This window comes from Heptranchias perlo, unplaced genomic scaffold (assembly GCF_035084215.1).
Source record: "Heptranchias perlo isolate sHepPer1 unplaced genomic scaffold, sHepPer1.hap1 HAP1_SCAFFOLD_63, whole genome shotgun sequence".
Taxonomy (NCBI): domain Eukaryota; kingdom Metazoa; phylum Chordata; class Chondrichthyes; order Hexanchiformes; family Hexanchidae; genus Heptranchias; species Heptranchias perlo.
The window spans coordinates 3,017,754-3,034,624 of record NW_027139655.1 but is presented as its reverse complement, the minus strand read 5'-3'; the positions used below and the strand labels follow the sequence as shown (position 1 = coordinate 3,034,624).

Here is a 16,871-nt window from a genome sequence, read left to right as displayed (position 1 = left end):
TACAGAGCATCAGAATCTGGGAACGTCTGTCACCACCATGGCTGAAGGTTCAAACAGGGGAGAAGGTCCAACATCTTCAAAAAGATTGAGAATGGACACAGGTAGGTCCAGATCACGAGCAGGAGCCTGCAGTTCACACGGGAAGATGTGACAGCACGGTCTTGGGGACTGGAGTGATTTCAGGGAGAAGGGACGTGACGGTCACGGTCTGAACCTACCAACAATGGTTTTACAGACTGGGTGAATGGGGCAGGAGGGAAGCGTTCACGGTCTTGGGGATAGAGTGAGTTCAGGGAGAAGGGAAGGGAGGGTCACGGTCTGAACCGACCATCAATGGGTTTACAGACTGGGTGAATGGAGCAGGAGGGAAGGGTTCACTGTCTTGGGGATAGAGTGAGTTCAGGGAGAAGGGAAGGGACAGTCACGATCTGAACCGACCAACAATGGTTTTACAGACTGGGTGAATGGAGCAGGAGGGAAGGGTTCACGGTCTTGGGGACTGGAGTGAGTTCAGGGAGAAGGGAAGGGACGGTCACGATCTGAACCGACCAACAATGATTTTACAGACTGGGTGAATGGAGCAGTGGGAGGGTTTCAGTTGATATGACTGGAGGATGGGAAATATCTGGATCTGAGACTTAAGAGTGGAATTAATAAAACTGTTGGGGCAGGAACAGATGATTTATGAAGTAATGAAAAATTATTAGCAGGAAAAAGGGTAGGAGGTTTTTAAGTATTGCGAGATAAAGTTATGGATGTCAAGGGGGGAAGAAAAACGAATAATGGATAAAATTCCCCAAAAATCGGAGTTTGTATTCAGTTTTATGTCTGAATGTACAAATCATTCCAAACACATTTGGAAAGTCAGAAGCATAAGAGATAATGTCCAGGAGCGATGAGACCACATGGTTTAGGTTTACACGGATTCAGCGAAATCTTCCTGGTTATATCATTTTGCGGGGAGATTAATGAAGATTCTAACACTGATGGTGTTAGTGGGAATGTGGGTGTACTGGAGGAGGATGTCAGAGATAACTGGAGAAGGATTTGGATCTGAGAAAAATAGTCAAAGTAGAGAAGCCGCTGGACCCACAACTAATGCGGTGAAATGAAGTCAGGGAGGAGACTTTGGATATAAAAACTGCGCTGATGGATTAGAAAGAGACAACGTAATGTATCTGTTCAAGAGGGAGAGAAGGTAAACCGGGTAACTGGAGATCAATTAGTGTACGTCAGCATTGGACAAACTCCTCGAATCTATAATTCCAGGTCGAATTAGTGAACATCAGGGGATGATCAGGGGAGGCTGGAACTGATTCTCTGCAGACAAGTCGTGTTTCACATATTTAAACACCGTTTTTTAAGAATTGACTGTACGGAACGATGGAATGTAGCACATGCGGTGTATATGGGTTTTCAGAAGGTGTTTGATAATGTGGCTCACAGGAGGCTTCAGCTGTTTGGTTTAAGAGGAAATGTAACCGCACGGATAGAAAGTCGATAATGTGTTTAGTTTTCTCCATTTTTGTTCACAGATCCGAACACTGCAATCACTGAGTTCCTGACAAAGTGCGACGATTACCAGCTGTTCCAGTTGACGAAATTCTACCGGGACAGACTGGAACAGGCGATTGAAGAGGGAGTGGAGGGACTCAGTCTCATGTTAACAGGCGAGGACCATTTCAGTGGACAAGAATATCACGTAAGTGGGATGGACACAGAATGATTTTGGATTATTTAAACATAACAGAAGTGACAGAATATCACATCTTCGAATCATAGAATGTAACAGAACAGAAACAGGCCAAATAAGGAAGAAATGGATAAAACTGAAAATATTTGAATCTGAACCAATGATACGAAGAGATGACAATACCCAGCTGATCCGTTAGTATCTGTACAGAGAAAGGACAGGGTAACGACAACAGCAACATGCATTTATATCGCGCCTTTAACGTCGTAATTCGTCCCAAGCTGCTTCATAGGAGCGATTATCAAACAAAATTTGACACCGAGCCACATGAAGAGATGTTCAGAGAGGTGACCAAAAGCTTGGTCAAAGAGGCAGGTTTTGAGGAGCGTCTTAAAGGAAAGGAGAGAGAGGTAGAGAGGCGGAGACGTTTAGGGAGAGAATTTTCAGAGCTTATGGACGAGGCAGTTGAAGGCATGGCCACCAATGATGGAGCGACGACAATCGGGGATGCACAAGAGGCCAGAATTGGAGGAGTGCAGAGATCTGAGGGGTTTGTAAGGCTGGAGGAGGTTACAGAGATAAGGAGAGGCAACGCCATGGTCGGATTTGTGCACAAGGATGAGCATTTTTAAATCGATCAGTTTCCGGATCGGGAGCCAATGTACGTCAGCGAGCGCAGGGGTGTTGTGCGAACGGGACTTGGTGTGAGTTCGGCTACGGGAAGCAGAGTTTTAGATGAGCTGAACTTTCCGGAGGCTGGAAGGTGAGAGGGCAGCCAGGAGACCATTGGAATGGTGGAGTGTGGAAGTGACAAAGGGATGGTTTCGGTCTTCCCAATACTTAATTGGAGGAAATTTCCTCCGGCCTCAACTATTCCGATGCTCTGCTGGCCGGCTTCCCATCCTCCACCTTCGGTAAACTTCAACACATCCAAAACGCTACTGCATGTAACCTGTCCCTCCCCCATCCCACTCACCTCTCACTCCTGTGCTCGTTCACCTATCGCAGTTCTCGAATGACTTCAATTTTTAATTCCCATCCTCCTGTTTAAATAACTTCATGGTCTCACCCCTCACTAGAATTCTCTCTTGATCTGACCCTTGCTCTGGCATCTTGTGCCTCTCCCCATCGCCTGACCAGCGGTGGCCTAGCACTCTGTAGTTTTTGGACCCAGGCTCTGGAATTCACTCCCTAAACCCCTCCACCTCTCTATCTCCCTCTTCTCCTGAAAATTTGACTCTTTATCCCTATTAATATGCCCTCCTTTGTCTTGGGCCCATTGTCTGATTCCGCTCCTGTGAATCGCCATGGGACATTTTTCTATATTAAAGGTGCTATGTTGTTGATGAATCAAGATGTTTACAGAATGTTTTGCCCATGTTCAGAATGGATCAGAATGCGGCCCAGTGATTACTTTCTGTGTTCAATATAAACTGGGAGATCCCATCAAGGAGCAACTCCTTTCCTTCTCATTCTCATTCTCAGTCTTTGTCTCTCCCTCTGCTCCTCAATATAAACTGGGAGATCCCATCACGGAGCAGCTCCTTCTCATTCTCATTCTCAGTCTTTGTCTCTCCCTCTGCTCCTCAATATAAACTGGGCGATCCCATCACGGAGCAGCTCCTTTCCTTCTCATTCTCAGTCTTTGTCTTTCACTCCACTCCTCAATATAAACTGGGAGATCCCATCACGGAGCAGCTCCTTTCCTTCTCATTCTCAGTCTTTGTCTTTCACTCCACTCCTCAATATAAACTGGGAGTTCCGATCACGGAGCAGCTCCTTTCCTTCTCATTCTCAGTCTTTGTCTTTCACTCCACTCCTCAATATAAACTGGGCGATCCCATCACGGAGCAGCTCCTTTCCTTCTCATTCTCAGTCTTTGTCTTTCACTCCACTCCTCAATATAAACTGGGAGATCCCATCACGGAGCAGCTCCTTTCCTTCTCATTCTCAGTCTTTGTCTTTCACTCCACTCCTCAATATAAACTGGGAGTTCCCATCACGGAGCAGCTCCTTTCCTTCTCATTCTCAGTCTTTGTCTTTCAATCCACTCCTCAATATATTCATTATTATTTTTACAGAAAGTCACTGAGCTCGCGGAGAAGGGAAACAGGGCGGACAGTTCCAAACTTCTCCTAAATCTGGTGATGGAGAAAGGCTCTCTGGCCCGAAGGGTGATGTGGGAATCCTTTCTGAAAATGCACAGATTACGAAAGTTGGACAAAATACTGAAAGAGACGCAGGAACTTGGTACGGTAAAATCACACACTGAATTCAATTTCAGATTGAAACACTGCAGAATTTACTATAATATTACATAGATCAGATTTCATGAAAGCTCATTGATTTAAACAGGTCCTGATCCATTTGATTATATGAACATCGGACGAGGTTTATCTGAAATACCCAGTCACCTGAAAGGTAAGTGATGAAATGGAGATTTCAAACCGTTTGTTTCACTTCTGAGAATCAGAATGTTTGACTGTAGACTTTTGTTTAGAGATTGTCACAATCTGAGAATCAAGTTCAAAGGGTGGAGGAAACAGAATAAAGTTTGATTTTGATTTGTTAATAATCTTTAAATCCTCTGCGCGATCCGTTCCTATTTGCAGTTCTCAATTATTTGTAAATTTGCAGATGTTTTATTACTCCAGCTCATCCAGGCTTAAAAGTTGTGAAAAAGCGTTCATACCTGGCAGGATCCTGATACACTGTGAATCCTGATACACTGTGAATCCCCATTACCACCTGGCAGGATCCGGATACACTGTGAATGCCCATACATACTTGGCAGGATCCTGATACACTGTGAATCCTCATAATTACCTGACAAGAACCTTTTGAACTGTGAATCCCACACACGACGCTTATGCACCGCACAGATGTTCTTAGCTCAAATTTAATGAGCAGTGCCTTGAGCCAAATGTTAATGGTTACCTGGCGCCCCCCCCCCCCTCCCAGAAATCTGTCCACCATCAGCTAGAGGGAAAGAGGTGGAGAAATGCGAAATATTAAAATGTTATCATTTCACAGCACAGAATGAGACGTCAAAGTGCTCGATCTCATCTCAGAAGATGTACCGATGTTAACACAATAGATCATTACTCCGTGGAGGGAAAGACAATATTCAGGGTAATTCAGAAGTTATGGGCTGGCTTCCGAATGGCAGAGATAGTGAGAACCTTATTTTACTCAAAGAATAGTCCTTTAACTCAGGGGTCTTTTTAGACCCAATGTAATGACTAATGGAAAGAGATTTGTTATTTCCCAAACCTACTTTATAGGAAATTCAGGCCAAAATGAAATAACGGAGTATAATTTTTGGGAGAACAGTTGAAATGAACTGTGAATGTTTTGTGCTCCACCAGCACACTGAATGATGTGGGCAGCAGTTCTAATTCTAATTCTAATCGATGATATGACAGGACTGTTATAAAAACACATTTAATTAATGTACGTGAAAAATTGTTCACAATTTCTGAAACACAATATAACAGGAGAATGATGAGGGACAGGAAAAGACCATTTGGCCCAAATAAGCCTGTCCCTGTGAGAGATGACACCAACTACCCCTCCTCTCAGTGTCTCCAGAACACGTTGAATTATCTCTTGACCCCACTTACACTGCCCTTTTAGTGTCCTTCCCAAGTTTCTCTGGCCCTTTGGGTGAGAAAATTACCCTGACTTCCCCTTTCCGATATTAATTATGTTGTTGGTTGTGAGCCTGTTTCCTGTTTCCATTCAGTGTATTCAAGACTGAGATCGATAGATTTTTGGACACGAAGGGAATCAGTGGATAAGGGAATTGGGCGGGAAAGTGGATTTGAGGTAGATCAGCCATGATCTGATTGACTGGCAGAGCAGGCTTATGGCCTACTCCTCCTTCTATTTCTTATGTTCTTTTGTCCTTACTAATGTTGGGAATTCCATTAAAACATTTCAATTCCGAAGTTTCTTGCCCAAACAAAATACATCAAACCCTCTCACCATTCCTTCAACCTAAACTCCAAATGCCTAAATTCATCTTTCTGATTCCCCTCTGTAACTTCAGAATGGCAGTAATCTTTACCTGTGATCAGGTGACGATAGAAATGCACGTAATATCCCAGATAATCCCATCGAGTCCGAAATCAACAGCAACTTAACTCCTGTCGATTCAATCTTTCGCTCTCCCAGTGCACACAACACCCCAGGTAACCTGCCCGAACCCTGATACAATAACAGTGGAACGTCTGTCCATTCACAGTCTGTCCCTCTCCCAGTGCCCACAATATCCCAGATAACCTGCCCAAGCTCTGATACAATAACAGTGGAACTTCTGTCCATTCTCAGTCTTATCACTCTCCCAATGCACACAATAACATATTTCCCATTTCCGCAGAAGGTTAGCACCTCTGATGGTTTCATTGGTTAATCCACGAGAACCTCCAGTTTCGTATAACCAGAATCACGTTTGGATTAGTAATGAGATGTCCATGGTTCAGGCCAGGGCTGATAGTGTTAACATCAGAGGGAAAATATCACTTTCATAGAAATCTCCATGATCAGTAAATATTAGAATCATGTGAGGATTTGAAACTTTTCTCGGCCATTATTCACTTTCAAGCGAGGTTTTCAGTAACTGAGTTTAATTTCCTGCTCGCACCTCTATTGAAGCTATGAATTCAATCTCGGAACATTTTACTGAATAGTAAAGTGATATTTAGAATTTGGTTTTATGCCAATACAACTAACATTGAGAACCACTTTCTATCTGTTCTAATTGAAGATGTTCAACACAAACACAAGGAAACACTCCGGGTCCAAACTGAAACATTGAGAGTGAACACGATCCTAATAAAGGAGAAGGTTAAGATTTTCCAGCTGGTCACTCTATACACTGAGCTAACGGTCATTTCTACTGTTCGAGATCGGACACTCGTAGAACATGAACTGCTGGCAAGAGGCCGAGACCATGAAGAGTGGAGAAAGAAACACCTCCGGAGAGAACTGGAAAAAATCCGAACTGATCAATTGTTCCACAGCAGTTTTTCCCGGAGAAAATCCAAATCTGGGAGTTCAGCAGCAGTGAGCGGAGTCGCGGGGATTGGAAAAACAACAATGGTACAAAAGATTGTTTATGACTGGGCCACTGGGAAAATATACCCACACTTTCAATTTGTTTTCAGTTTTAAATTCCGGGATTTGAACGCTATTAACTGTAGAATAAACCTGAGGAATCTGATACTGGATCTATATCCTTACTTTGGGAATATTCTGGGAGAGCTCTGGAAGAACCCAGAGGGATTACTGTTTATATTCGATGGTTTAGATGAATTCAAGGACAGTATCGATTTTGCTGACAATCGGAGAAATACAGAACCTCTGTACATGTGCACAGATCCTGAAGACTGGTGTGAAGTGTCTGACATTGTGTACAGTTTAATACAGCACAAGCTGCTCCCAGGATGTTCAGTGCTCGTGACCAGCCGCCCCACTGCATTACATTTATTGGAAAAGGCTGAGATCAGTGTCTGGGCTGAAATCCTGGGATTTGTTGGTGAGGAACGGAAGGAATATTTCAACAAGTTTTTTGAAGATCAGTCGGTGGCAGCAGCTGTTTTCAAACATGTGGAGGAGAACGAGATCCTGTACACCATGTGTTACAACCCTTCCTACTGCTGGATCCTCGGTCTGTCACTGGGTCCCTTCTTCACTCAAAGAGACAGGAAACAGCAGCGAGTTCCCAAGACCATCACCCAACTATATTCCTACTATATTTACAACATTCTGAAAAACCATGGCCGAGAGATTGAATCCCCCCGTGATGTGTTACTGATGATCGGTGAGATGGCCTTCACTGGAGTCTCCGAGAAGAAGATTGTGTTTAGAAATGGAGATTTGATCAAGTACAATCTGCAACCTTCCCAGTTCCTGTCTGGGTTCATGATGGAACTTTTGGAGAGAGATGATTCTGCCCAGAGTGTGGTTTACACATTCCCGCACCTCACCATCCAAGAGTTTGTAGCCGCACTCGCACAATTCCTGACTCCAAATCCATTGGACATCTGGAAACTCCTCAGTGAAGCCCACAACAAGAAAGATGGGCGATTTGAGATATTTCTCCGTTTTGTTGTTGGTCTCTCCTCCTCACAGTCAGCTCGGCCCCTGGAGGAGTTTCTGGGTCCATTTCTTCATCAAACAATCTGGGGAGTCATTAATTGGGTGAAGGAGAAGGTTGAAGGACAGATTGGAAAAACAGAGAGTGAAACTGGTAAAAGGGACCTCCTGAACACATTCCACTACCTGTTTGAGTCTCAGAATCAAACACTGGCTCGGGTCACAGTGGGATCTGTGGGAACACTTACATTTAGTGAATTGAGACTGACCCCGATTGACTGTGCGGTGCTGTCTCATGTCATTGGACTCTGTGATACAATAAAACACCTCGATCTGGGGAACTGCTCCATTCAGTGTGAAGGACTCCAACGGCTGGGACCCGCACTACACAAATGCCAGGAGTTGAGGTAACTGTTTATTTGTCTCTAACTGTTCGGCCAATTGTAGAACAGTCAGGGATTGTGTTGTTGCTCCGTAATGAAGGGAAACAAACAGTTCAGTTAAACCAGAGAGAAGCAGATTCAACACAAATATGACAAATGATAAGAGGATCGGTTACTAATTCCCTAAGGACTGGAGAATCTAAAATGGATCCTTGTGAACAAGTCGGGATTTTACAGTCTTTATCGGATCAGTAAATACAGGTCACTGAAGGAGTCTGATAATTTAATTGCAATAAATGATATTGCTGTTTTTCTCACTGCCTGAGATACGTACATTGAAGAGGCTCCTTCTAACTGTTACTTACATGTAGATCGACACTAATTACAGCAGTCTGTGTTTCGGAGCATCCCACCCTCTTACCGACGTGTAGGGGCAAGTGACAGTCACCGGACTGTCAACATGTTTAGGAGAGGGAAGCAGAAACACCAAACATTCAGTAACAAAGAGCAAAACACAGCTTTCGGGCAGTCAACCGCCAGTGGGCGAGCTGATCTTTCCCCGCAGGACGTCGGTCCATTATCTTAACTCATCAATTACCCAGCCCTTCACACTCTCCAATACATCCACCATCTCTTCACCCAGCTGGCAGCACTCGTGCCTCTGAGTCAGAAGGTCTTGGATTCAGGCCCCTCGCTCATTAATCCAGGCCGACACTTCAGTGAGATTTGGGAACTAAAATCTGCCGGTAAAAACGTTCCAATCTAACGGGAAGTGGGTATATGAACCCAGGAGTACAGACACACACCGGCCAGCGGTGGGGCCCCACACACAGCGGGAGGCTCCTGGCTAAACCATGACATTTCCCATAATCTGCCCGTGTTTGAGGCCCCGCTCTGGGAGGGAACTTCAGCAAATTCCCCGTAAAACTCTCAGTCCCGTTACTCCTGAAATAAATGTACAGCCAGTTTAATGGGAATAAAGTGAGAGACTCCCCTCCCCTATAAACTAGGAGTAAAGGCACATTTAAAACTTGTAACAGGACAGAATAAACTCTCCTTGTTACATAAAATTCTGGGGGACGGATTTTACACCAGCCGTTAGCGCCGTTTCACAATATAATTCACCCCGAGATATTATACAGATTAATGTAATACCGCATAAAGTACCGGAAATCACCGATTTATCATTTAATTCGGGGAAAATCGCTCCATTCCCATAAAATGTGGGATTTAAGAAGCAGCAGAAATGAGACAAGTTTCCCCAAACATGACGGGACCGGTCACTGACCTCCAGGAGGGTAATTCTGATCATCAGGGACATTTAAAGACTTCACACAGACAGCACTTTATTTAATAAATACATTTACTGACAGTCCCTGAATATATGGGGAGTTGGACAGAGAGAGATTCATTGTCAGTGACAGGGAAATCTGGTTATTAATTTCCTGAAGATTTTTCAGTGTTTCCTGTAATATCAGAGAGAAATTGTGTCAGATCGGGGATTGGATTCCGTTTGTTTCTCACTCTGTTTGTGTTTAGACTGGGGGGCAATGAACTGGGAGATTCAGGAGTGAAACCATTGTCTGCGGCTCTGAGGAACCCGAACTGTAAAATACAGAAACTGGAGTAAGTATCAGACTGTGTGAGATTGTGTTTGTAATAACTGGATGTCTAACACTGTACATTAATGTCAATATAAGTAATAATAATAATACAAATAAATACTGGGAATTTACTCTGATTCCTGTTATCTCTGCTTGTCTCTGTCTCTCACACACTCTGATCTCCAGGTTATGGGATAACGGTCTCACAGATTCTTGTACTGAGGATCTCTCCTCCGCTCTCAGTACAAACCGGTCACTGACGGCTCTGCACCTGAGTTATAATAAACTGGGAGATTCAGGAGTGAAACTATTGTCTGCGGCTCTGAGAAACCCGGACTGTAAAATAAAGGAACTGCAGTAAGTATCACTGTGTGAGATTGTGTCTGTAATAACTGGATGTCCAACATGGTACATTAATGTCAGTATAAGTAATAATAATACAGATAAATACTGGGAATTTACTCTGATTTCTGTTATCTCTGCTCGTGTCTCTCCTCTCTCTGATCTCCAGGTTAAAGGCTAACGATCTCACAGCTTCTTGTATCGAGGATCTCTCCTCCGCTCTCAGTACAAACCGGTCACTGACGGTTCTGGACCTGAGTAATAATAAACTGGGAGATTCAGGAGTGAAACTACTGTCTGCGGCTCTGAGGAACCCGGACTGTAAAATACAGGAACTGGGGTAAGTATCAGTTTATGTGAGATTGTGTTTATAATAACTGCATGTCTGAACACTGTACATTAATGTCAGTATTATGAATAATAATTCAATAAATACTGGGAATTTACTCTGATTCCTGTTATCTATTTCTCTGTCTCTCTCTCTCTCTGATCTTAAGGTTGCGAGCTAACGATCTAATAGCTTCTTGTACTGAAGATCTCGTCTCCGCTCTCAGTACAAACCGGTCACTGACGGTTCTGAAGCTGAGTGAAAATAAACTGGGAGATTCAGGAGTGAAACTACTGTCTGCGGCTCTGAGGAACCCGGACTGTAAAATACAGGAACTGGAGTAAGTATCACACTGTGTGAGATTGTGTTTATAACAACTGGATGTCGAACACGGTACATTAATGTCAGTATAAGTAATAATAATACAAATAAATACTGGGAATTTACTCTGATTCCTGTTATCTCTGTCTCTCTCCTCTCTCTGATCTCCAGGTTATGGGATAACGGTCTCACAGATTCTTGTACTGAGGATCTCTCCTCTGCTCTCAGTACAAACCGGTCACTGACGGTTCTGGACCTGGGTTATAATAAACTGGGAGATTCAGGAATGAAACGACTGTCTGTGGCTCTGAGGAACCCGGACTGTAAAATACAGGAACTGCGGTAAGTATCAGATTGTGCGAGATTGTGTTCATAATAACTGGATGCCGAACACGGTACATTAATGTCAGTATAAGAAATAATAATACAAATAAATACTGGGAATTTACTCTGATTCCTGTTATCTCCGCTCGTCTCTCTCTCTCTGATCTCCAGGTTATGGAGTAACGATCTCACAGATTCTTGTACCGAGGATCTCTCCTCTGCTGTCAGTACAAACCGGTCACTGATGGGTCTGAACCTGGGTGATAATAAACTGGGAGATTCAGGAGTGAAACTACTGTCTGCGGCTCTGAGGAACCCAGACTGTAAAATAGGGGAACTGCAGTAAGTATCAGACTGTGTGAGATTGTGTTTATAATAACTGGATGTTTAACACGGTACATTAATGTCAGTATAAGTAATGATAATTCAAATAAACACTGGGGATTTACCCTGATTCCTGTTATTTCTCTCTCTGATCCCCAGTCTGTATGATGTCGGTCTCACAGATTCTTGTACCGATGATCTTGTCTCCGCTCTCAGTGCAAACCGGTCACTGACGGGTCTCTCCTTGAGATCAAACTCCTTCACAGACCGATCTGTCCCCGCTCTCCGCTCCCTCATACTGACCCGCAGGAGTCTGGAGTGGATCGGGTGAGTGTTTGTGTAAATGTTTGATGTAATAAATAAAACATCAATGGGATTCAGTCCCTTTTATGGGTAATAATTGTCTGTAATTATTATTGAAATATTAACCCCAGTCTCCCTGTTATTCACACTGTTGTTCAATCTGTTTATTTCCTGTTTAATCTTTAATCTGTTTCAGGCTGGGGGGGAATCAGTTCAGTTCAAATGGAACGAATCAGCTGAAGTCGCTGCGGGAATTCAGACCCGGACTGAGAGTGGAAGTGTGATCATTTCAATTTATAACCATTCCTGGTCTCATTTTACGAACAATTCAATTTATAACTATTCCTGGTCTCATTATATGAATATTTTTGGCCGATTCTCTATCCCTCCCCTTTAACCGGCCGCGCTCCAGGTTGAAATCCGAACGGCCCCTTTAACGGTTTCCAGCTCGAGCTGAGCGAGCGTCGTCTCCCATTGTGACGTCAGAGGCCCAGCGACAGGGTCACGAGACTCAGTCACCCGGTCCCCCAGCGCTGATTCTGCCGGATATCCGGGGCTGGATGGTCCCCAATGGGGCACTGGGTCAATGTACAGACAGGAAGGGCCCAGGGTGGGGCTCAGTCTGGGCTGCAGTGGGACACTGGGTCAATGTACAGACAGGAAGGGCCCAGGGTGGGGCTCAGTCTGGGCTGCAGTGGGACACTGGGTCAATGTACAGACAGGAAGGGCCCAGGGTGGAGCTCAGTCTGGGCTGCAGTGGGACACTGGGTCAATGTACAGAGAGGAAGGGCCCAGGGTGGGGCTCAGTCTGGGCTGCAGTGGGGCACTGGGTCAATGTACAGACAGGAAGGGCCCAGGGTGGGGCTCAGTCTGGGCTGCAGTGGGACACTGGGTCAATGTACAGACAGGAAGGGCCCAGGGTGGGGCTCAGTCTGGGCTGCAGTGGGACACTGGGTCAATGTACAGACAGGAAGGGCCCAGGGTGGGGCTCAGTCTGGGCTGCAGTGGCTCACTGGATCAATGTACAGAGAGGAAGGGCCCAGGATGGGGCTCAGACTGGGCTGCAGTGGGACACTGGGTCAATGTACAGACAGGAAGGGCTCAGTCTGGGCTGCAGTGGCTCACTGGGTCAATGCACAGACAGGAAGGGCCCAGGGTGGGGCTCAGTCTGGGCTGCAGTGGGACACTGGGTCAATGGACAGACAGGAAGGGTCCAGGGTGGGGCTCAGTCTGGGCTGCAGTGGGACACTGGGTCAATGGACAGACAGGAAGGGCCCAGGGTGAGGCTCAGTCTGGGCTGCAGTGCGACACTGGGTCAATGTACAGACAGGAAGGGCCCAGAGTGGGGCTCAGTCTGGGCTGCAGTGGGACACTGGGTCAATGTACAGACAGGAAGGGCCCAGGGTGGGGCTCAGTCTGGGCTGCAGTGGGACACTGGGTCAATGTACAGACAGGAAGGGCCCAGGGTGGGGCTCAGTCTGGGCTGCAGTGGGACACTGGGTCATTGTAAAGACAGGAAGGGCCCAGGGTGGGGCTCAGTCTGGGCTGCAGTGGGACATTGGGTCAATGTACAGACAGGAAGGGCCCAGGATGGGGCTCAGTCTGGGCTGCAGTGGGACACTGGGTCAATGTACAGACAGGAAGGGCCCAGGGTGGGGCTCAGTCTGGGCTGCAGTGGGACACTGGGTCAATGTACAGTCAGGAAGGTCCCAGAGTGGGGCTCAGTCTGGGCTGCAGTGGGACACTGGGTCAATGTACAGACAGGAAGGGCCCAGGGTGGGGCTCAGTCTGGGCTGCAGTGGGACACTGGGTCAATGTACAGACAGGAAGGGCCCAGGGTGGAGCTCAGTATGGGCTGTAGTGGGACACTGGGTCAATGTGCAGACAGGAAGGGCCCAGGGTGGAGCTCAGTATGGGCTGTAGTGGGACATGGGTCAATGTACAGAGAGGAAGGGCCCAGGATGGGGCTCAGTCTGGGCTGCAGTGAGACACTGGGTCAATGTACAGAGAGGAAGGGCCCAGGATGGGGCTCAGTCTGGGCTGCAGTGGGACACTGGATCAATGTACAGAGAGGAAGGGCCCAGGATGGGGCTCAGACTGGGCTGCAGTGGGACACTGGGTCAATGTACAGACAGGAAGTGCCCAAGGTAAAAATGTCCCTCTGTACAGTGTGTATCGCTCCCAGTGAGGAGTCGGTATCTGTAAGAAGTGTCCCTGCAACCCTCCAAAATCTCTGCGTTCCTCCAATTCTGGCCTCTTGCACATCCCCCATTGCCATTGCTCCATCATTGGTGGCCGTGCCTTTAGCTGTCTCGGCCCCAATCTCTGGAATTCCCTCCCTGAACCTCTCCGCCTTTAAGACGCTTGTTAAAAACTACCTCTTTCCCCAAGCTTTTGGTCACTTGTCCGATTACCTCCTTGTGTTGCTCGGTGTCACATGATTCGCTTCTTTGAAGCGCCCTGTGACGTTTTACTACTATAAAGGTGCAATATAAATGTAAGTTGTTGTCTGTGTGCTGTGTCAATAAAACTCCACCACTTACTTCAGCTCAGGCCTGGTCTCGTTATTATTTTAAATGGTGTGAGTGTTTTAAAATATTGACTAAAGGATCCTTGAAATTACATCCCTCCTCCTCCAAACGGCACTGCAGACGTGACTGTTTGGTCTAGTGAACCCTGCGTGTGTGGGTGGGTGCGTGGAGCGGGGAGGAGCCTGACTTGGGAGACTCGATATGAAGTTTACACAAAATGGTGAGTCGGACTGTGAGCAAAAGACCCCACAAAATGGCATTCAGACATGCACACAAAATGGCCGCCATGCACCTGCCGCAAAATGGCTGACGTGAACCCGCAGCAAAATCACAGAATGATCCATCACAAAAGGAAGCCATTCGGCCCATCGTGCAGGTGTCGGCCCTTTTGAAAAGCTCACCAAATAGTCCAATTATCCTGATCTTTCCCCGTAGCCAAAACAGTTTTCCTTTTCCAGGAATTATCTAATTCCCTTTTGAAAGTTACTATTGAATCTGCTTCCACCTCCCTCTCAGGCAGTGAATTGCAGATCATTACAACTCGCTGCATAAAAAGTAATCCTTCCTCATCTCACCTCTGGCTCTTTTGACAATTATTTTGAATCTGTGTCCTCTGGTTCCCGAGACCCCTGCCACTGGAAACAGTTTCTGCGTATTTACTCCATCAAAGCCCCTCAAATGGTCGCTCTGTCCCCTCAAAGTTGTCCCATCTCCCCGAAACACAAGCATCATTTTGAAAATATAACAAACCCTCGAAGCCCGGACAGGGGTTCACGTTTCCGACATTAATCTCCTCTCGGCCCCTGTTTGTCTCACTCTGGGTTAACGTGTTTGTATAACATTGCAGGCCGGGCTACTTTAACCCCAGGCTCTAACCTGGTTAAATCACAACGGTCACAATCGAACAGGAACATGTTAAACCGAGGCCCCAAAACCAGGGCCCAGAGAGGAAATTAAACCCCAGGGCAATAAACAGACCGAACTCACGTGGGCCCTGTTTGTTTGCAGCCTGTGGAGGAGGACTCGGTCGGTCCCCTCTGGTGGAGGCCTCGGCCGCTCCACTCTCAGGGAGGCAATGGGCACCACAGTGTGATCACAGAGTGACAGCTTTTATATTTAGAACACGACCAGAACAACTACAACAGACGGCCAGCAAGGCGACATCTGGGGCAAATGGCGGTAAGTTCGGCGTCCATATTGGACAAAATGGTGGCAAGTACGGCAGCCATCTGGGACGAAATGGCGGAAAGTGCCTCACAGCGTGTCCCCAGTGATACCACAGTGACCCCAGATTGCATGCAGTCACCTCAGAGTGATCGCAGAGTGGCAGTCTTTATATTTAGACCACCACCACAACAACGACTACGACAACAACAACTTGTATTTATAATATATATACTGTATATGTCTATTTGCAAACGGCCAGCATGTTGGCATTTTGGACAAAATGGCGACAAGTACGACGGCCATCTTGTACAAAACAGAGGCAAGTCCTGCGCACAGATTGCTGAGTGATCACACAGTGACCCCAGAGTGCACCCAGTAACACCAGAGTGATTCCTGAGTGAAACGAGTGAAACCAGGGTGCACCAAGTCAACAAAGATTAATCCCAGAGTGCATCCAGTGATCTCGGAGTGCACCCAGTCACCCAAGAGTGATGCCAATGAGCACCCAGGGATCCCGAAGTGCACCCAGTCACCCCAGAGTGACCCTTACATGCACCCAGCGATCCCAGAGTGGCAGTCTTTATATTTAGCCCAACACCACTACTACTACTGCAACAACAACAATTTGTATTTATAATACATTTATACTATACACATATATGTTTACACACGGCCAGCATGGCGGCACCTTGGACAAAATGGCAGCAAGTACGGTGGCCATCTTGGACCAAATGCCAGCAAGTACTGCGCAAAGTTTCCCCAGTGATCCCAAAGTGACCCCAGAATGTACCAGTGACCCCAAATTGGCCCCGGAGTGCATCCACTCATCCCGGAGAGATCCCAAGTGGCTGTCGTTATATTTAAAACATCACAACAACTACTACTACAACAAAAACAACTTGTACGGCGGCCATCTCGGACAAAATGGCGGCAAGTAGGCAGACATGTTGGACAAAATGGCGGCATGTACGGAGGCCATATAGGGCAAAGTGGAGGCAAGTACGGCAGCCATCTGAGTCAAAATTACCGCACAGAGTGCCCCCATTGATACCTCAGTGACCCCACAATATCCCTGTGACCCCAATGTTAACCCAGAGTCGCACCCAGTGATCCCAGAGTGCACACAGGGATCCCAAAGTGCAGCCAGTCACCCCAGAGACATCTCAGGGTGCACTCAGGGATCGTAGGGTGCACCTCGTCTCCCCACAGAGTGATTCCAGAGAGCACCCTGTGATCCCAGAATGCACCCAGTCACCCTAGAGTGATACCAGAGTGCACCCGGGGATCCCAGAGTAAACCCAGTCAACCCAAAGTGATCGCAGAGCACATGCAGGGATCCCAGAGTGCACCCAGTCACTCCACAGTGATCCCAGAATGGCGGAAAATATGGCGGCGTCTAGGACAAAATGGCTGTAAGTACAGCGGCCATCTTGGACATAATGGCGGCAAGCA

The 16,871-nt window shown here is 46.5% G+C and overlaps 1 protein-coding gene across 7 annotated transcripts in view; it reads left to right on the top strand.

The window, feature by feature from the left end:
- LOC137317689 (NACHT, LRR and PYD domains-containing protein 3-like) overlaps positions 1-14,268 on the top strand; it is a 75,378-nt gene extending 61,110 nt beyond the window's left edge. For all 7 annotated transcript variants that reach the window (XM_067980864.1, XM_067980860.1, XM_067980861.1 and 4 more), the window contains 13 exons: positions 6-101; positions 1,536-1,702; positions 3,775-3,943; positions 4,049-4,114; positions 6,462-8,199; positions 9,715-9,801; positions 9,966-10,136; positions 10,291-10,461; positions 10,619-10,789; positions 10,942-11,112; positions 11,266-11,436; positions 11,578-11,745; positions 11,918-14,268. In XM_067980864.1, the coding sequence (XP_067836965.1) occupies positions 38-101; positions 1,536-1,702; positions 3,775-3,943; positions 4,049-4,114; positions 6,462-8,199; positions 9,715-9,801; positions 9,966-10,136; positions 10,291-10,461; positions 10,619-10,789; positions 10,942-11,112; positions 11,266-11,436; positions 11,578-11,745; positions 11,918-12,005 (3,402 nt within the window). In that variant the 5' untranslated portion in view covers positions 6-37 and the 3' untranslated portion in view covers positions 12,006-14,268. The remainder of the gene's footprint in view (positions 1-5; positions 102-1,535; positions 1,703-3,774; positions 3,944-4,048; positions 4,115-6,461; positions 8,200-9,714; positions 9,802-9,965; positions 10,137-10,290; positions 10,462-10,618; positions 10,790-10,941; positions 11,113-11,265; positions 11,437-11,577; positions 11,746-11,917) is intronic.
- The last annotated feature ends 2,603 nt before the right edge of the window (positions 14,269-16,871 follow it).